The sequence below is a fragment of the Diorhabda sublineata genome, chromosome 7 (assembly GCF_026230105.1).
Source record: "Diorhabda sublineata isolate icDioSubl1.1 chromosome 7, icDioSubl1.1, whole genome shotgun sequence".
Taxonomy (NCBI): domain Eukaryota; kingdom Metazoa; phylum Arthropoda; class Insecta; order Coleoptera; family Chrysomelidae; genus Diorhabda; species Diorhabda sublineata.
Window position 1 is genome coordinate 2025354 of NC_079480.1, and position 21406 is coordinate 2046759.

Genomic DNA, 21406 nt, shown 5'->3' on the forward strand with positions numbered 1-21406 from the left:
ATTGTTACAATCTAGTACAATTTCTAGTTTATTTTATTAAACGAAAATATAAAATAACTTTATATTTGCGAACGCAGGGAAAATGTATTAGAAAAAAGGAAAAATTTACTAGCGTATAAAATACACTAAAATGTACTAAAATTGTACAATTGTACTAGCTCTGGCAACACTGGTCATATGTGCCAAATGTCATAAGTCATAAGAAAACTAACCTTCCAAAATAATCATTTAATCAAGATAATATTTGTAAGTTTAAAGGCGTCATCTAATTTCTTAAATCCATCAAATTTTTGAGATTTTTTTTTTAGTTTTAGGAAATGTAATCATGTGATTATTGATAAAATTATGGAATAAGTTACCGATAAAAAAAGTGTTTTATTACCCAACCTAATATGGGCGAACTGCATGCAACTACATAGCGGACTCGCTCGCCAAATTGAGATCAACAAATCTGTCAATGGACTTGACACACACCGACATGACACAAGCTCGGGCGCACATAGATGGGGCTGTTACCAAAAAACTTCTTTATCTTAAATAGATGGTTACTGGTTAATGGGGGAGGAAGAAACTGCAGACCACGTCATGGCCAGGCGCGGTTCAAACACTTGGACAAGTCCAAGTGACGTCAAACCTCAGCCGCCTAATTGGGTTTTCAAAGGACAAAGGTATCAAGCGGGGCACAACACTACTATTGAACTATGAACGGACCAAATATGTCCTTTCGGAATACAATGAAACGCAATTTGTTTTATCAATATTTATTGGTTAATAATTAAATTTGAACTGTATAACAAAATATATGATTAAAAAAAAACAAATTTTGCAGGTTCAAAAACATTATTTGGAACCGATTTTTTTGAAAGTTTCATATTTTTTACATTAGAAATAATTTTTCAAAACACAATATAACAAATTAGTTTGTCTATGAACTAAAATATTTACACATCAAATAAGAGGTTATTTGGCTTTGATAACTTAAATAACATTTCTATTATATATAATTGTATCATTTCAAAATACAAGGTGTTCAATAGAAATACCTGGCGTGAGACATAAGTGGACCTACGACCTTGGATTAGATAGACCTCATATCAGCTGAATGCGGATCCTAACGCAGAACGAGATAAGGATCAGTTTTCAGTAGAATTATCGAAATTAAAACTTGATCGTTAAACACTTTGAAAGGTAAAGAGAAGGGGGAAAGTTAAAAAAGTGTATACGGTTAACAAAGTTTCAGAAACATTCCAAAAGTTGCGCTGGTGTTGACCAAGGGTACTGTCTGAATTTAGCAGTTGTATATAAGTCAATTTGACACTTTTCATAAACACATATTGATCTCATCCTTTCTACCATCCATGCTAATCACAGACAACCTTATGAGTGGAATAAATAATTGTTAAAGTTGAAAAAACTATAGACCAAAATAAATAACCCGTCATTTACCCACTGGTCTACCATAGTGTAAAGGATTCTATCATGACTACGACCAGTTCAGTTTCCGAACTCCAGTGAACGTGATCTGGGTTAGTTTCCGAAAAGTCCTACTGCCTCACTTACCAAACAACTGCTCCGGGTAAGAAATTCGACTAGGGACTGGACTTTTAACTGGACACGGTCGTCTAAGACACTATGAGGATCACGGAGGATCCGAAGTACTAATGACACCAAAAGATTTAAGCCAAAGCGCCTTCTCAAAGGACAGCGGTCTTTGGTAATGTAAAGTGGGGCACTACAGGCGCATCAGAAAGCATATGTGCTTAATTGGCATTGGGCGCCAACTACCAGAAATGTCTAGAGGACGATACTTGTTAATATACGGGTGCTAAGAAAAAAAATATGCCAAGTTTAGTAAAATTCAGTTGAGAAAGAGAGAAAGAGATTCGTTGGTTAAAGTTTAGTAGGATAAGGAGGATTTTTGTGATGAGAAGGGTTTATTGGAGTAGATCCTGATATGGGAATATCTCCTCTGCCGAGCTGGAGTAAATTCAGTTGAGTAAAATATGGTAAATTTAATAAAGGCGGTAATTTGTAACTCGCACTCACTTTTTGTTGAAATAATGGTAAAGAAGTGTAGTCATAACACACTTTATATATATATACAATAATACTTTTTATACTAGTTCTATAGTTCTAGATATATGTCGTCATATTTTCTACTAAAAGTTAATTATTTCACTGGATATTTAGAACTTATAGACTAGATATTATACATGCACCATTTGTCCATAAATAACTCAGAATACCTTAAATTTTTATTTCAAAAATATCATATTAACGGCTTTTACGGTATCAGTGGGAAATTGGCACCAAGCATATTCACAAATTGCAATTACTAAAAAACTTTATTTGAGAGAAGTTTCGTCGCGCTACAACATTCCAAAAAGTACTTTGTATGATAAAACTTCAGCATTAAATCGTGACGTTGCAACAAAACATCTGTAGATTGACATAACATGACCAATATTCCATCGGAAGAACCGCGAATTTCCTCAGACATTGGTGATTCCAACGGAAAAGGTCCCACTTCCGTTGCTGATTTAGCGATAGCTAGAAGCAGCGTTTTAACTTTCAATTTTGCAGTACCAGGTGCCACTTACAGAGATTGCGTTTATTTTCACCAAAGTTCAATTTGTGTTTACTAAAAACCTGAAGCTTGCGCTACTGGGGGACTACTACTCATAGAATGAAAAAACACAACACAAGAATTTATGACACATGACAGCATTAAATCAAATGAGGAGGCGATAACTAGAGGAATATATTCCATCATCTGCGCATGCGAATAAATTATAACATAACCTAACTTTAAATTCGGTTTTGTTTTGATTTTTTGAATGCTTTTCACTTTTCTCACACTACTCTAAATCTGAATCTTTTTTGTCCTAATTTTAAGATGCCGGTATTGTGTTTTGAATGTGACAAATTTTTTTCAACCCACTTTAACTTAAATAAACATTCATAATAAATCATCCGAATGGATCGAATATGGAAGTGAAACAAAATATATGTTTGTGGAATGCAGTCCCTTTTTTAAATTAATGGAGACTCCAAGTTTTGATGGTGAGAATAAAATAATAATTTTTATTAGATTTAGGAAGACACAACAAATTCAGGGTTAACGGAGGGATTTACTCATTATTTTTTTAATAATTCAACCAATGGCTTTCTGAAGAACAAAAAGTCCAAGAACAATGTCACGCTCCTACAAGAAACAAAATTTGGTATCATTTCAAAATCATAAACGGAACCTAAAGTCACAGGGATCTTGCAAGTTAGATAAATCATGTGTTAGCTAAATTGTAGTCAAAAGAAACCTTGAGTCAGACCATTGTGATATTACATATTATAAATCACATTATTTACATGGATCAGATGAAATACAACATCCATACTCCGATCTAGCAAGTCAAACACTACAGAAAATGATCATCAATATTGTTAATTTTTACTTTGATGTAGGTATAGAAGCATTTTGATTATACCCATATTTATATTAAAATTTTTCTTTCAAATAAACTGACTTTATTTTGGAAACGAGAGTTTTAAATTAATTTAAACCAACTACCTCTTGGAATCTCAACATATACATTTATTTGTCCTAATATACCTATAACGGAAAGCATAACGCACAATTTAGGATCTTATAAGTAGCCCCTCGTATAAATTCATTACAAAAGTTGACCGATGTCTCCTCCGACCGACCCTCGTAGCAAGAAAATGCATGCGCAGATGATAGAATATATTCCTCTAGTTATCTAAAAGGACTATCGTCAAAACGATTTTGCACGATTAGGTTAGATTCTATATTCCATTAGATGTTTTTAGTGGCTCTAAAAGCATTAAACATGTTTTAATGCTTCGAAAATGGTTTTTGATTCTTCTACATACTAATATTAGAAAATAATTTCAAATTTTTACAAAAACTAGAAGAGACTCTCAGAAAACAATGTATTTATTCTCTTTTAATAATTGAAATGCTTGAATTGGAATCAATTTTTGAGAAATTGAATTACTGTTATTAAGAAAACGAATCAAAAATCCACACCGGTTGAGGTTAGTTCTAATAGAAGTTTTGTCACTTTTTTCTTCTATGGAAACAGGAGTAGTGGCAGTCCATAGGATTCTTCGGAAACTATAATCCGGATTCAGATAGATCACCTATCAGTTGATTACGTATCTTAACCCAGAAAGAGATTTAGATAATAATTTACGAACGTCGCGTTCAATTTTTGGTAGATTTAAAACATGATATACAAAAACTTTCGATTTTGATACTTTTTTGTGTGTTTAATATTTGTTAATGAGCAGTTATCGACAATTTACCCACTCTCACGGATTTTACACTAAAGTTTAAAATTAATAAGCTATTGTTTACGTTGAAATGACGAAAGTATAAAAACCGCAAATCTCAGTAACCTATAAATAATGCTGCTCAGGAGAATTAATAGTAGTCAGCCATTTAACGGGAATAAATAACTTTTGAAGCTCAAAAAAACATAGACAAATGAAACAATTCGTCAGCTGATCGTATTTACCCACCGTTCTACCGTGACATAAAGGATCATAACATATGACAACCACAGAATTAACTCGATCAGTTTTCGAACGACAATGAACGTGATCCGATCATAGTTTCCGAAAAGTACTCATTGTATGATCAAATGGATATTTAAACGAATTTCAAGCGAATGACCGCGGTTATATTTGGTCTTGTTCTGGGTCATAATACTATGGAAGTAACACCAATTTTCGCTTGGATACACAAGGGTTATATGCCACCATTTTCGTTAGTGTAGGTCAGAATGTTGATATCAAACAAGCACATAACTTTTATGAACGTTCTTTGTGTGAAGTATCTGATAAATTTTCTTAATAAATATTTTATAGTTTTATGCAAGTGTTCTGCCAATATCGAGTTTTTAATTGTGTAAGTATACTTTCAAAATAATGAGATTAAATGTCCACAAGTAATAATATCTTTAATACCTGGATTATAATTATTTTTAGAACAATTACATCAAATTAATGCTCATATTAACTAGTATGAAATAATTTTCTCGAGAACCTTATTAAATCTTCATTCATTTCAGATTTTAAATTACAGAGAATAATTTTTTTATTTATTTAACTGAAACGCTTGTAAAATATCGTTAAATACAGAACTTAACCTGACTTCTTCGATAACCACAAATTTAACGAGTATGGTCATCTGCGGTCCAAAATAGTGATGTTGAAGTGCTAATTTATGACTCCGTGATATATTGTCCAATTAAAGGTAATTACCAATAATGACTAGGTTATTTGCTTGAAATCAGTTTTAGATTTTGTTCGGTCAACTATCAAAACCACAAATATAACGTAAAAGCCGTTTAATAATAAAATTTGCAACCTAAATAAACAAATTTTGTATTGAGCAATATGTTCCAGTATACTTTCAAATCGATGTAGTGCCGGTACTTTATACTAATTTATCTCAATTCTTTGATAACATCCGCCACTCTATCGACCTTGAATAAATTTAAAATTTGTAATTTGAGTTAAAAATAAATACAAAATTTAACATTAACTACATCATTTGGGTTGATTGTTATAATCTACATAAACTCTAACAACTTCACCTGAATATTTTCTTTGAGAAGGCATAAAATAAAAGTCCGCAGGTTGCATATCTTGCCCCTGTCTCTGATTATAATGATTTCTGTCGTACACCGTTCTAGGTAACGAAAACGTGTTTCTATCCATATTAGACGTGGGATAAGCGCCCACGCGAGGTCGTTGCAACGAACGAGTATCTCCCTGAGCTGCTGCAGGAGGAACACTTGGAGGACGCGTTTGGGGTCGTTGGATGTGACGACCTTTTGTTGGTTTAGCAGACGTTCCGTTAGAATTTCCGTTTACTTGTTTTTTTTCTTCTAAAGTTGTCGATGAAGGGCTTTCGAATGCGTCAAAAGCGTAATTGGTATTTGAAGAGTAGTCCTTCCATGCCGAATTTGGTATTAGATGATCCTGAAAAATAAAAATCTCATTGTTTATTTTGAAAAAAAAATATTAATAGAAATACAACATTTCAGCTTTACTATTTCTTCCATCCATTGAACCAATTGCGTTTTAAATAGTATACAAACACAGTTTTTTAAATACAAATTTATTATTCTAATATACAGATCAAAACAATATTCATTTATGACAGTAATTGTTATCTGAACTCACCCTGTATATATTTGAGATCTGAGAAAATGTCTACCAATTTCTACGAAAGTTTCCATGTCGGTAATATATAGGACACTCAAGCTGCACATTATAAACCCTCTATTATGAGCAGAAAAATAGCCAAGTGTTAGATATTATAAAGCAATGCTAATTTTCGTCTGTTACCAATTATATCGATAATAATATGCAAATTTTAAAGGCTTTTACAGATAAAATAAGTCCGAATTCACATTTACAGAATAGTTCATAAAAACATCTTTCAAACTATGTACTGGTAATAGAAAAGAATATATTTCCTGCCATAAATCCTCCCTTTTTATTTATAATTTACCGTATAATAATTTTTTTCACCCCAGACACATCTACATATTATAAATAATATTTATTTTTACATAATCTGATGGCTTGAGGACTACAACCTTCCAATGGTTATTTTCTTCGAAAGTTATTTGCCCTTCTGTTAAATCTGGTAGCCACTTCTTTGTAGTCTCTTAGTGGGTTCAAGTAGTGGTTCTAATGGGACATTTGTGTGATTTTCCATTCTGTTTTCCACGAATGGTATCCCAAGATTTTCATGTAGCGTTTGGTTCAATACATACCAAGGTGAGTTACCCCTTTTATCCATATGGGGTTATTTATGGTTTGATAGAGCAGGATTCGAGCGTTAATTTAGATATTATTCCTATCTTCTTAACTTCTTTTTTACTTCTTGGTCTGCCATATTGTTGAGTTTTATTTGTGGACACTGATTAGATACCAACCATTGTTGGATTTGGTCTAGTAGGTTCCGCAAGATATTTAAAGTTATTTCTAGATTTTCTCTATCGCCCAAAAATTTGATTAATATAGATACATTATCTTCTTTATTTTGTTCTCCTTTGATTCCTCTTGTTGATTCTGTAAAAGTTCTTGGGGTATTCTCTGGTGGTGGTGCACCAGTTTGTATGCTGGTATTTTTCAATGAATGCTCAGTATATTGTTAGCTTTGTTTGGTTTCTTTTGTTTTCTTTCTGCAGTAAAAGTCAGAACTTCTGTAATTTGATAGATGTGGTATCCAATTTTCAAATAAAGACAAAATAGTTTTAATCCTATGTACGTAGAGTTAGGTTAGGTTATAGTACATACAAGAAGAATTACAAGAAGAAAAGTGGTAAAACATCTATTAGGACTAACGTCAACCTGTAGAGATTTTCGATTTGTTTGGTAGGAACCACAAAACACTTTTGATTCTTTTGAAGCCATCGAAAGCAACCAAGGGGATATAGAACCGTGACGCTAGTCCTTTTGGATGTTCTTCACTTTCTTGGTCGAACTAGCAGCCCACCATACGATCGTATGGTCTAAGCAAACTTCCAATTTCCAACTAAAAGTAAGAGACGAAAATTAGTGAACCTACTTGCCCAAATTTGAGCAGCATACAGAGTTCAGTTACCTTGTGGTTGGAAGAAGAACGGCTCCTAGCTTTGTATATTGTACAACCAGCCTGTACAATAGCAACAAAAACTAATGCTACTATGCACCCTAAAACGATATAGAGTTTGGTTGCTGTCAAATTGAAGAAGCTGTTATCCGATGTAGATGAAGCATCTGTTATAAAGTTGGTGGTAACTGTAACAAAATAATAAGAATATAAGATTATGGTAAATTTAGGGGAGATGTGTAGACTCACTACTTTGTGGCTCGAAAACTAAATATTGCGGATCGAGTTTGAGATTACCCACTTTTCCTGAGCTTACGCTTTCTTGTAGCAACTTATGGACTGTATCGTCAAGCTCGGATGTATCATCAATCGAACGTCCTGTCGTTACCGATGGCTGTTCAAGTTCGAGATTCATTGTCGCTACGACGTTGTTGTCATCTCTAAAAAAATATATATCTCCATATTACATAAGCTTAAAATTAAAACGATTTACAACAACAGAAAAATGTAATTAAATTGTAAACTAGGCTGACCAGACGTCCTCTTTTTTCCGGACATGTCCCCTTTTTTGTGCCTTGGTTAAAGTACGAAGTCACAAGTTAAAAATACAGAATCGACATCACCATTCTACTCCAAAATTTATATTCTATGTTTTTTACACAGAATATGATATACCTCTCTTTACAAATTTGCAGTCTATGGTTTTGGCTGCATGGCTCAGTCTCAAGCAGGTTAAGAAGAATAAGATCATAACCTACAATTTCTGCTTTGTTTTTCTCACGGTCAATGTTTTTGTTGTGGAATGATCATGTAGTAAAAAGGGAAACAATTGTTTTATTTTTTTGTGCATAAGTGAGAATTGTTGGCCAGAAATATAATATGTAGTTAGTATTTTTTCTACCTGCTTACCAACTAAGTTTTATATTCCGGATTCATACTTGTGTTTATAATTTATATTTTTTTATGTTTTTTGTTTATTTTTATTTATAATTTTAGTAAAGATAGGTATAAGCGCAATGTTAAATAATATTAAAAATCGCTCGTTTCTGTACCTGATGTTTTTTTTGGTCATAATAATTTAGTTAATTAATTTTTAGAGTGTCCTCTTTTTCTGTGAGGCAAATCTGGTCACCCTATGTAAACGCAAAAATATAACGTGGAGTTATTGAATTCATAGATAGTGGATTGACATTTTGTGAAAATAACTGATTTCCAAAGGAGAAAAAGGACCAAACCTAAAAGAAAATTGAATATAGGAAAAAAATGGAAATTGCTCAATATCTCTATGGTATAACTTTGAGTTTATTAAGTATATTAAGTAGTTTGAGTTGACCAATTAACTTAAAATGGCAATAAAATTCAGATAATATTGAAATAACTTGAAACCGAAAGCAACTGGAGACAATTTGAGACAGTTTGAGCGAATAAAATACAACAGAAAATTTTGGAGAAGATATTTTTATGTAGAATTCCAAAAAATGTGTAAAAGATACATGAGAAATGTGGAAATTGTCGATTTAGTGTGAAACCATCAATCATATAGGGACAAAGAAAAATATGGGTGTTATTAGTAAGTACGAAGATTTAAATTCACTATGACAAATAAGTTATAGACAAAATTAAGAATACAAGTATCAAAGGGGACCAAACAATTATAGATCTAGAGAAAGCTTTCGACCAGTACTAAGAGAAATACTCAGGGAAGGGTTACGCAACAGAAATATACCACAAAAACTAATTTAAGCAATAATGGGCCAATAATATTCGAAAAAACAAACTTAAGTTTGAGCTATTTTCCAGTAAATAAATAAATAAGAAAAAGAACTTACGAATAATCTTTGAATATGAAATGGAGAATTAAATGGAAATGAATCGAAATAAAAGATAATGGTAATAGGGAAAACCAAATAACTAACTAGAATACTGAATGCAGCTGGTGAATACCACAATATCAAGAATACGGTTTTAAGAAAAGATATGTATGAAGACAAAGAAGGCTGTTTACAACTACATAGTATACAGAGCTCTGGCTGAAAATTGGATGGGAAGAAAATGGAATTCAAGGAAAATAAAACCAACAAAAGTAATAAGGAAAACCAATGAGGTTGTGACCACTATGAGGTAAATGAAGAAATAGGAATAAATACTAGAATACAGAATGCAGATAATGGATAACACAATAACATTAATATATTTTTAGAGAACCAAGAGGTATTTATAAAGACATAAATGGCTGTATACAACTACATAGTATCCAGAGTTTTGGGTGATAAAGCTGGATACTAACAGAGGAGCTTAAAGTAAAAATACAAGCAGTGGAGATGAAGTACCTAAAAAAGGTTCTAATAGTAGTAAAAGCAAACGAAATGAAGACATGATAAAGATACTAAACGTTAAATCGAAACTAGAAATAAATGAAAATCGAAAACTTGAATGGTACAGCCACCTAAGACAGATGAAGAATTAGAGGGAGGTTTTAGAGTCAAATGACATAAGATCGTTCTACAGAAAATGTCTTACAAACGAAGGGTTAATGAAGACAAAAGAACTGTCCCTAGCAAGGGATAAAACAAAATCAGGGGAAATCTACAAAACCAATTAACAATTGAATGTTTAACACTCTACGATTAGAAAGGTTCGTAGATTCATTGCATGAAGTCTCAGACAATTTGAACTAATTCAAGTGTAGCTCATTTAATTCAACGTCTCATTTAATGTGACTCAGATAAGAACCCTTGTTTTACGAAAAAATAATTCCTTTCAGCTTATTTGACACTATCAAACAACAAGCAATGATTGAGGCATTCATTTTATTTACTTTTGTAATGACGAGCGAATTTTAAGTTAAATTTCAATGAACCGAATGAATGTCTCAGTTAGTCGTTCCGTTTTTGGGAACTGATGAACTGTTAACATCAATAGAATCGAAAATTTGGTCGATATTCCGGGTACAAGCTTCGTGGAAATAATGGGAACATTTTTGATATCGTTTTACAGCGGCATTTTTATTATTTGTTTACTTTCTAGAAACGATTTATCGAGAAATTCTTTTGTACAAATAAACGCTTGTTTTTCAGCGAGGAAAACAGTAAATAATTTAATATAGTGTATAATAGTAAAAAGTAAGCGATGAATTAGTGAATAGTGAAGTATCTTAGTGGATAATTATTGTGAATAGTGAGTAATCTAGTGTTCAGTGCGTAGTTTATTGTTTGTTAAATAAATTAGGTAAGTAAGAAATAGTATGTACAAATTTAGAAACGGTATATATATATAATGAACAATACCCTTCTATCCTATTGATAATAAATCTTCTGTATCCCGGTAGTTGTTTGAAAACGGGTTTAAAGCTATCTTCGATAGAATTTGTAAAGTCTACGTATTGAATCGATCCTTCTTTCGGCATTTTAAAGTTTTCTCCAAGTTCAACTAGTTTTACTTTGATGTTATAGCCTAATCCGGGAGCTTCAGTAGTGGTTAAGTATTCGTCAAATGTATCATCTGCAAATAGATATTAAATAATTGATTAGTTCGACATTATTAAACCACTATTGATACTTCGTTCAGTTTCACAATCATGTTCTTGAGATTGGCGCGCGGGGCTGCACCTGCGAGGGTCATCTAGCGGTCAGACACGACAACTGGCCGTCGGCCATATTGTTGATGTGTTTTTCGTTAACAAACCAGGGTGTGATCATTGCACCATACCATTGTTTTTTAATTCTATTAAAGAATTACTGAAAGATGGTGAACTGCACTGTAGTGAACCGTATTCGTAGGACTGATAAATACTTTGTCGTGAGGCGAGTGGAAACTGTTTAACATTACGCCAAATTTCGTTTTTAGTCTTTTCAAAAACCTAGATTGATGTGTGAGGGATAATACCAAGGACTAATTACTCATGGTGCTTTTTTTACATCTAAGGGGTTTTCCAATAAGAAGTGTTATTTTGATATTTAAAGAAAAATGCCATTTTTTGAGATAAATGATCGGATGTTTATTTCATTATAAAGAGGAAGGTATGCCGTTAATAATGGAACACAACATCAGCCAAATGGCCGCCACGACTGCGCTTACAGGACTAAATCCTTTTCATGAAATTTTCCGTAACAAAATTGCAAAGCGACTGCCCTATGTCCTCGATAGCCTCATGAATTCCATCTTTGAGGTCTTGAATCGATGCTGAACTATTGGCGTAGACCTTATCTTTCTTTGTTGGCCCCAAAGGAAAAAGTCGCAAGGTGTTAAATCACAAGATCTCGGTGGCCAATTGAGATAACACGGTCCGGAAATTTTTCCCGTAAAAGATCGATGGTTTCGTTGCTTGGGTGGCACGTAGCGCCATCTTGTTGAAAGTAAACGTTGTCCTAATCAATACCATCAAATTCCGGTCATAAAAAATCATTAATCATCTCTTGATAGCGCAATCTATTAACCGTAACTGTTGCTCCAACCTCATTTTCGAAAAAAGACACCGCCAGATCATAAACCGCACCAAACAGTCACGCGTTGAGGATGGAGAGGATTTTCAACAATAACTCTTGGGTTTTCCGAGCCACAGATTCGACAATTTTGTTTATTGACGTAACCACCAATTTCGATGAAATTCCGGATCATTTTCATGCATTTCAAGGACCCAATCAACAAAGACACGACGTTGTTGATGATCGGCCGGCTTGAGTTCTTGTGTTAACTGAACTTTATAGGCCTTAAGACCCAAGTCTTTATGCAAAATACGGTGTAATGACGTTTGTGGAATGGCTAATACCAAAGAACGACGAGGAATGGACAAACCTGGGTTTCCTTCAACACTTTGGGCTACAGCAGCAATATTTTCAGTTGTTCTTGAGCGACGTGCACGGGTTTTATTCTTCACATCACTAATTTGTCTCAACAGCTCAAATTTTTCCACCAATTTCTGTATTGCGGTCCGAGAAGGTGCTTCACGTCGACCCAAAAATGTTTTAGTTTTACGAACCGTCTCTGCCAAACTTTCACCATTTTTATAGTGAATTTTAATAATTTCAATGCGTTGTTGAAGCGCGTATTGTTCCATTTTCATTAATGGCGTAGTTTCTACTTGTCAAATGTCAAAAAATGACAGCATCAAAAGTGACATTTACCGAAATAGCGGGCTGTTCAAAATAACACCTCTTTACACGGATCATCATTTCATATTCCCTATGAAAACGTTCGACATGAATATAATAGAGAAAATTTTGGGTTTTTTCACACAGGAAATAATGAAACTGAACAAGACTCCGTATAAGACTGAAAATATCGAAATGTCAAACGAGATTTGAGCACCTGAACACCAAGAGATAAATTTCAGCGGAGAAATTGAAATCAAGGTGATAGAAATAAACCCTATCAGTTGTATATTGTTTCATCGAATGGAAAGATATAGAGACACACATAAAATGATTTAAGAGAATTGAAAGAAATGAAAGCGAGAAGAAAAGTTATTCGGACATTAATACAAAATGTGGTAAGTTATAAATCCCGATTCTAGACGAACAAGAGGAAATAAGAACACCATGGTGCCGCATGCACAACAAGTGGAATACAAACCTTGCCAAGCACTATCACACGTGGAAGAAATGCAATGTTAGAAACGAGAAAATCGTGAGCTTCTATACTCTTGTACTCCTTCATAGCTTCTTTGGTCGTAAAGTTCCTTCCTTCATATCTTCGTACCGCAATTCAAACGGGTCACAACCACACTTTCTTCTGATAGCGCTCAGGGCCAATTTCTCACTATATCCCCTCAAAAAAGCCATACTTCATCAAACAATAATCACTAACAATTCTCCTCGAAACGCATCGTTAGAAGGCGCTCGCGTCGTGTCGCCCTGACGGAGCCTCGTGCCTCCCGGGGATTATCTAATTTAAATACTCTATATAAAAACGGGACTTACCGTTTCCGCAGGATCTTATGCAGATCCTTTCCGTGGATACAGTGGGTATAACTTCGTGTTTTCTTATTTTTTTATTGACTCCGTTAAAAGCGCCCCCTCTAGTAGGAAACATCATAAACACGCATTTGTCATTAGTGAATGAGACATCTCTAGGATCGTCAGTTATTCTTTTCCTCGCAAATGATAGTGTCGTCACGCCGTCCACTATTTTACCAGTGGCATTAAAAATATTCTGGGAACTGTCTAATAATGGTTGAGAATAACCGTTTATCCACGTGTCCATTAAAAAGGGTCGACCGGTTTTATCCACCCAACCCAAGATGGCATCCGTTTGTGACTGTAAAATAGTTTAAATGTTAATTGGTAGTGTAACACATCGAGTTCCAACTTTCTATTCCAGAAATCAAGGTTTATAACTTTCAATTGAAATAATTTTGTCACCCTCATTTCTCTCTTGGTACTACAGATTTATTGGTGTAGTAAATTCCAAAATACTCCGTAACTGTGTAAACTGATAGGAAAATGACAAATTATAAGGGAAAAAAAGAAGAATAACAACGAACGATAACAACACGCATGTTTTCCGAAGTAACCACCTCAATTGGACGACCGCAACGTCCTCAATCATCGGTGTCTGTCCGATCAAGTTTAAATTTAGCAAATCAATTTTTTTTTTCGACGGATAACACTTTTGAATCCACTTAAATTGCAGTCACTTTTTGCTGGCTAATCGACATTTTACTCATAGTCTTTTGGTACTTGATGAACGTCAAATGGAGCGCCATCTGTGTGTCGGTCACACGACTTATTGTTATCGCTACGTAGACTGATAGGAAAATGACAAATTATAAGGAAGAAAAAAAGAAGAAAAACAACGAACGATAACAACACGCATGTTTTCTGAAGTAACCACCTCAATTGGACGACCGCAACGTCCTCAATCATCGGTGTCTGTCCGATCAAGTTTAAATTTAGCAAATCAATTTTTTTTTTCGACGGATAACACTTTTGAATCCACTTAAATTGCAGTCACTTTTTGCTGGCTAATCGACATTTTACTCATAGTCTTTTGGTACTTGATGAACGTCAAATGGAGCGCCATCTGTGTGTCGGTCACACGACTTATTGTTATCGCTACGTAGACTGATAGGAAAATGACAAATTATAAGGAAGAAAAAAAGAAGAAAAACAACGAACGATAACAACACGCATGTTTTCTGAAGTAACCACCTCAATTGGACGACCGCAACGTCCTCAATCATCGGTGTCTGTCCGATCAAGTTTAAATTTAGCAAATCAATTTTTTTTTTCGACGGATAACACTTTTGAATCCACTTAAATTGCAGTCACTTTTTGCTGGCTAATCGACATTTTACTCATAGTCTTTTGGTACTTGATGCACGTCAAATGGAGCGCCATCTGTGTGTCGGTCACACGACTTATTGTTATCGCTACGTAGACTGATAGGAAAATGACAAATTATAAGGAAGAAAAAAAGAAGAAAAACAACGAACGATAACAACACGCATGTTTTCTGAAGTAACCCCTTCAATTGGACGACCGGAACGTCCTCAATCATCGGTGTCTGTCCGATCAAGTTTAAATTTAGCAAATCAATTTTTTTTTTCGACGGATAACACTTTTGAATCCACTTAAATTGCAGTCACTTTTTGCTGGCTAATCGACATTTTACTCATAGTCTTTTGGTACTTGATGCACGTCAAATGGAGCGCCATCTGTGTGTCGGTCACACGACTTATTGTTATCGCTACGTAGACTGATAGGAAAATGACAAATTATAAGGAAGAAAAAAAGAAGAAAAACAACGAACGATAACAACACGCATGTTTTCTGAAGTAACCCCTTCAATTGGACGACCGGAACGTCCTCAATCATCGGTGTCTGTCCGACCAAGTTTAAATTTAGCAAATCAATTTTTTTTTCGACGTATAACACTTTTGAATCCACTTAAATTGCAGCCACTTTTTGCTGGCTAATCGACATTTTACTCATAGTCTTTTGGTACTTGATGAACGTCAAATGGAGCGCCATCTGTGTGTCGGTCACACGACTTATTGTTATCGCTACTTACCATTCGTTCATTTTCGGAAAAACCTATTCCGGTCCAAGTGTCTGTATGTTTGGTGGTTATTGTAAAGATTATGGTATCTTTTCTTGGTATCAGTTCCCATTTTGCGGAATATTCACATGTGTAGTTATCCGGATTGCAGTTTCGTGGTATTTTCCATATTCCACCACAATCCGTTGTTTCCGCTGACTTGCTAGTCGCCACAGCTCCCGCAGGTTCCACCATTTTCTTCTCGTCTAACCAAAAAAAAAAAAAAAATAAAGTTAAATCTCCTCTATAGCTCAAGATTATTTATCTAGTTTAAAAAGACATTTTGTTACTTACCGAAGAAATTTAAGCTGATGACTCCACGTTGATGTTTATGTCCGTGGTATTTCAATTCGTCTGGTTTATAGAAATCTTTCATTTTGGCTTCCGCTGTTTCTACTCCGGATTTAGGCACGTGAATATATTTTCCAGGTTCCTGGCCTTGCGCGAAAATCACATGCATGATATCATTTTCTATAGAATGATCTGTTGGTTCTTGGGAATCTAATTTTTTTCTAAAGAGAATTGTAGTAACTCCGTCCTAAAAGTTAATTTATTCAATTAACAGTTACCGATTTGATACACTGTATGTTTATAATTAACGAAATTGTGGAATTAAACAAAATTTTACCCTTTCAAAGCCCATAGCAGTGGTAAGATCATTTTTACCGCCCCAAAATGAGTCCATTCTAGGAGTTGATCGGTCTCTAGTGTAAAAGTCCGCAATTCTGCTGTTATTACCTCTGGCACTACCAATTATAATGTCAGTGCAATCCATAGGGTTGAAGTCATGACGAGGGGTGAATGGATTCAGAGATTCTTGTGCATCTAGAATATCCAGAATAATTTACCATAAAATCATTATTTCTCAATTGTATAAAATGATTATTAGAGATTGCAAAATAAGCTGGCAAAATTCAAATTTAACAAACTCTTCATCTTTGGTCGTCCTGGATTTGGGTTGGAACAAAATTTTGTGTTTGTGAAGCGTTTTTCGATCCAGACGATTCAAATTATTGCATATTTTGCATCTAATATGGCCGAGGTCAACGTTTCATTTCGTATTTGTTCCTCATGTCTCTGAACTCTATGGGGTTTCCTTCTAATAGAGTTTTCACACTCATGTACAATACCTATAGAACGATTTTTTAACTTTTTCCACGACTTTTATCTTGGAATGCTTTTCCAAATTCAAAGAAATATCCTTCGTATATAAGTAACATGATTTTCGACAGTATGCTGTTCAATTGGAAATGTTTGATTGTGTTTCGATACCTTTTGTAGGTTTTTTCGACAAATAATTACGATTTATGATAATTTTCTTCGGAATATCTCTTTATGGCGAACGGTTTCTGCGGCATGTACAACGATCTAAAAATCTACAAATCTCCTAAACCGTAAATTTTATCGAGTGAAAAAATCGATTGAACGACTTTCACCAAGACACCGTACCGATTCACAAGTCGATGTCAACGATGGTTAAATTAAACGAATTGCTTCCTCATCCATCGTATAGTCCAGATCTGGACCCCAGTGGCTATTCGCTGTTCTCAAAAAAAATGCTCGATGGTGAGAAATTCAGCTCAAACGAGGAAGCAATTGATGAAATTGAAGCCGATTTTGAGTCAGAAGACAAATTCTTCTACAAGCACGATATCTAGAAGTTAGAGAAGCGTTGGAATGATTGTGGAAGGAGATTACGTTTATGAATTAAAGTTCACACGACTTATTGAGTGATATCTCTCGGTTTTTTTGCTCTATATTGGGTTTGAAAGTGTGTTAGGCCATTGAGATGGGTCTGTTCTTATAAAATAAGTATTTGAATAACTTAAAAGTAACAGGATTGATGTAACGGGCAAATTTATTGCACACCTTCATTACTTGAGTCACTGTTAGTCATGGTTTGTAATTACCTAGCATTGTGGCCTTATTTTAACGTATATCTCATTTTATTATCATTTCGGTGTAGTAAAATTGTTAATGTGAATCCTCACGTGTAAAAATTGTTATGATTTCTTTGATTAATAATTCATTATATAATTTACAACATCAACATTATTAATGGATTATTTTTTTTTATTAAACCTAACGATATTTTAGCTAATTAATGAAATTCTATTATGAAAGGAATCTCATGCAGAAAATTGGTTAATATTAAATTTGAATAACACACTTAATGATTCACTTTAGCAATTTTATTTTAGGTTTAGAACAATACGTTTTATTCCTCTTTAAACCAGTTGTGGGAAACTATACATTCCGAAGACTAAAATGAAGCCCGATTTTTGGTCTTACTGCACCATTTTTAGTTAAGTTTCCCCCAAAAAGTACGAAAAAACTTTTACGCGAGTATTTTGTCGTTTTTTCCGAAAATTTGAGTTTTTTTCGCGTGTACCATGTCGGATTTTTCAAAAATTCGAGTCGCTTTTGGCGAGGGTTTTCCCACAAGCCCGATTTTTGGTCTTACTGCACCATTTTTAGTTAAGATTCCTCCAAAAAGTACGAAAAAACTTTTACGCGAGTATTTTGTCGTTTTTTCCGAAAATTTGAGTCTTTTTTCGCGTGTACTATGTCGGATTTTTCAAAAATTTGAGTCACTTTTGGCGAGGGTTTTCCCACAAGCCCGATTTTTGGTCTTACTGCACCATTTTTAGTTAAGATTCCCCCAAAAAGTACGAAAAAACTTTTACGCGAGTATTTTGTCGTTTTTTCCGAAAATTTGAGTTTTTTTCGCGTGTACCATGTCGGATTTTTCAAAAATTCGAGTCGCTTTTGGCCAGGGTTTTCCCACAAGCCCAATTTTTGGTCTTACTGCACCATTTTTAGTTAAGATTCCTCCAAAAAGTACGAAAAAACTTTTACGCGAGTATTTTGTCGTTTTTTCCGAAAATTTGAGTTTTTTTCGCGTGTACCATGTCGGATTTTTCAAAAATTCGAGTCGCTTTTGGCCAGGGTTTTCCCACAAGCCCAATTTTTGGTCTTACTGCACCATTTTTAGTTAAGATTCCTCCAAAAAGTACGAAAAAACTTTTACGCGAGTATTTTGTCGTTTTTTCCGAAAATTTGAGTTTTTTTCGCGTGTACCATGTGGGATTTTTCAAAAATTCGAGTCGCTTTTGGCCAGGGTTTTCCCACAAGCCCAATTTTTGGTCTTACTGCACCATTTTTAGTTAAGATTCCTCCAAAAAGTACGAAAAAACTTTTACGCGAGTATTTTGTCGTTTTTTCCGAAAATTTGAGTTTTTTTCGCGTGTACCATGTCGGATTTTTCAAAAATTCGAGTCGCTTTTGGCGAGGGTTTTCCCACAAGCCCGATTTTTGGTCTTACTGCACCATTTTTAGTTAAGTTTCCCCCAAAAAGTACGAAAAAACTTTTACGCGAGTATTTTGTCGTTTTTTCCGAAAATTTGAGTTTTTTTCGCGTGTACTATGTCGGATTTTTCAAAAATTCGAGTCGCTTTTGGCGAGGGTTTTCCCACAAGCCCGATTTTTGGTCTTACTGCACCATTTTTAGTTAAGTTTCCCCCAAAAAGTACGAAAAAACTTTTACGCGAGTATTTTGTCGTTTTTTCCGAAAATTTGAGTCTTTTTTCGCGTGTACCATGTCGGATTTTTCAAAAATTCGAGTCGCTTTTGGCGAGGGTTTTCCCACAAGCCCGATTTTTGGTCTTACTGCACCATTTTTAGTTAAGATTCCTCCAAAAAGTACGAAAAAACTTTTACGCGAGTATTTTGTCGTTTTTTCCGAAAATTTGAGTTTTTTTCGCGTGTACTATGTCGGATTTTTCAAAAATTCGAGTCGCTTTTGGCGAGGGTTTTCCCACAAGCCCGATTTTTGGTCTTACTGCACCATTTTTAGTTAAGTTTCCCCCAAAAAGTACGAAAAAACTTTTACGCGAGTATTTTGTCGTTTTTTCCGAAAATTTGAGTTTTTTTCGCGTGTACTATGTCGGATTTTTCAAAAATTCGAGTCGCTTTTGGCGAGGGTTTTCCCACAAGCCCGATTTTTGGTCTTACTGCACCATTTTTAGTTAAGTTTCCCCCAAAAAGTACGAAAAAACTTTTACGCGAGTATTTTGTCGTTTTTTCCGAAAATTTGAGTTTTTTTCGCGTGTACTATGTCGGATTTTTCAAAAATTCGAGTCGCTTTTGGCGAGGGTTTTCCCACAAGCCCGATTTTTGGTCTTACTGCACCATTTTTAGTTAAGTTTCCCCCAAAAAGTACGAAAAAACTTTTACGCGAGTATTTTGTCGTTTTTTCCGAAAATTTGAGTCTTTTTTCGCGTGTACCATGTCGGATTTTTCAAAAATTCGAGTCGCTTTTGGCGAGGGTTTTCCCACAAGCCCGATTTTTGGTCTTACTGCACCATTTTTAGTTAAGATTCCTCCAAAAAGTACGAAAAAACTTTTACGCGAGTATTTTGTCGTTTTTTCCAAAAATTTGAGTCGTTTATGGCGGAAGTTTTCCAACCAGACACATTTCTAGTACAATCGCACCCCGTTAAGTTCAAATTCCAACAGTAGTATCCATATACATGCCGCCATTTTAATTTACCGTCGACCTAACCTAACATTTATCGGTTTTCGTCGTGCACTAAATCCATCTATTATCGTCGAGTTTTCTTTCTCAAATTAACCACATCGAATCGCCCACAACACGATATTTCGTATCAGTTTAGAAATATCTTGTATAATAGACTAATAATCAATCGATATTTTCCTATTTTTAAAATGACACCTTGCGATATATTTCCACTTAGCAAATCGAACGTTTTTCTTTCTTATTCTTCTTCTTTCGATTTCACCATTTCTATTCCATCAAATTACAAACATGAAAATTTTAATCTATAATGAAGCAATGTAGAAACCTTCAATTATCATCCAGTTAGCTAGATTATGATCCTTCGACTTATCCTTTGTTGATACTATTAGGTTTGTTCCAACCTGCTAATCTAGACCCATGGTTTTGGAAACAGAAGTTGCTATCAACAGTTTCGTTCCAACCCATCAAAATATCTTTAAAACTCTTCCAATAACCGTCCCGGAATCGGTTCTCAAACGATACCTAATACCTATTGCGCAGAATCGTCACCGTACCAAGGACGGTTTTTCGATGAACCTAACCTTGAATCAACTAACAAGATTGGTAATCGATGTTGAAAAATTTGACATTTCTAGGTTATGTTGCTTATTTTTTAAATACGAAATGATAAAATAGAATTTAAACAATGCAAATTGTTTTTTGATTAGTTTATTAATAAATTAATTATTAATAAAAAGCGGACTAAGACAGGAATGTGTATTAACATCACTTTAAATGCCAGGACAGAAGGAGTAAAGGTAGTTATTGATAATTTCGCCATCTAAAAAAACATTGAGGAGTTGCAATTGATGCTGGACGGAGTGCATCAATATAAAACATCAAGAAAACGAAATGTATGTAGTATAAGCGTAGAACGAATTATGATTACAATCAACCGACACAATATTAAACTAATATGACATTTCAAATAATTGGGTAGCTGATTGGACAATGGCAATACGTGCGACGAGGAGCTAGGAGTGACGCTCAATGTGAACGCACACTTAGAGCTGACACGAATAATAGAACTGTTCGATATGCGTGTGGGAATCCTCAAGATCCCGTGGGTTGCCCGCGCCAGCAATACAGCTGAATAAAGATCGTGAACTAGTCAGTTGAGGACTATTTCGAGTAGAGACAGATAGAGAACAATTCAA

The 21406-nt window shown here is 34.5% G+C and overlaps 1 protein-coding gene across 4 annotated transcripts in view; it reads right to left on the reverse strand.

The window, feature by feature from the left end:
* Positions 1 to 751: 751 nt before the first annotated feature.
* LOC130446958 (uncharacterized) overlaps positions 752 to 21406 on the reverse strand; it is a 60860-nt gene continuing 40205 nt past the window's right edge. For 3 of the 4 annotated variants that reach the window (XM_056783519.1, XM_056783521.1, XM_056783522.1), the window contains 8 exons: positions 16299 to 16495; positions 15965 to 16208; positions 15644 to 15876; positions 13552 to 13888; positions 10921 to 11134; positions 7883 to 8073; positions 7646 to 7821; positions 752 to 6009 (listed from right to left, as the gene is read on the reverse strand). In XM_056783519.1, coding sequence (XP_056639497.1) covers positions 5575 to 6009; positions 7646 to 7821; positions 7883 to 8073; positions 10921 to 11134; positions 13552 to 13888; positions 15644 to 15876; positions 15965 to 16208; positions 16299 to 16495 — 2027 coding nt within the window. In that variant the 3' untranslated portion in view covers positions 752 to 5574. Of the gene's footprint in view, positions 6010 to 6213; positions 6313 to 7645; positions 7822 to 7882; positions 8074 to 10920; positions 11135 to 13551; positions 13889 to 15643; positions 15877 to 15964; positions 16209 to 16298; positions 16496 to 21406 lie in introns of all 4 variants that reach the window. The other variant, XM_056783520.1, reaches the window with a different exon arrangement.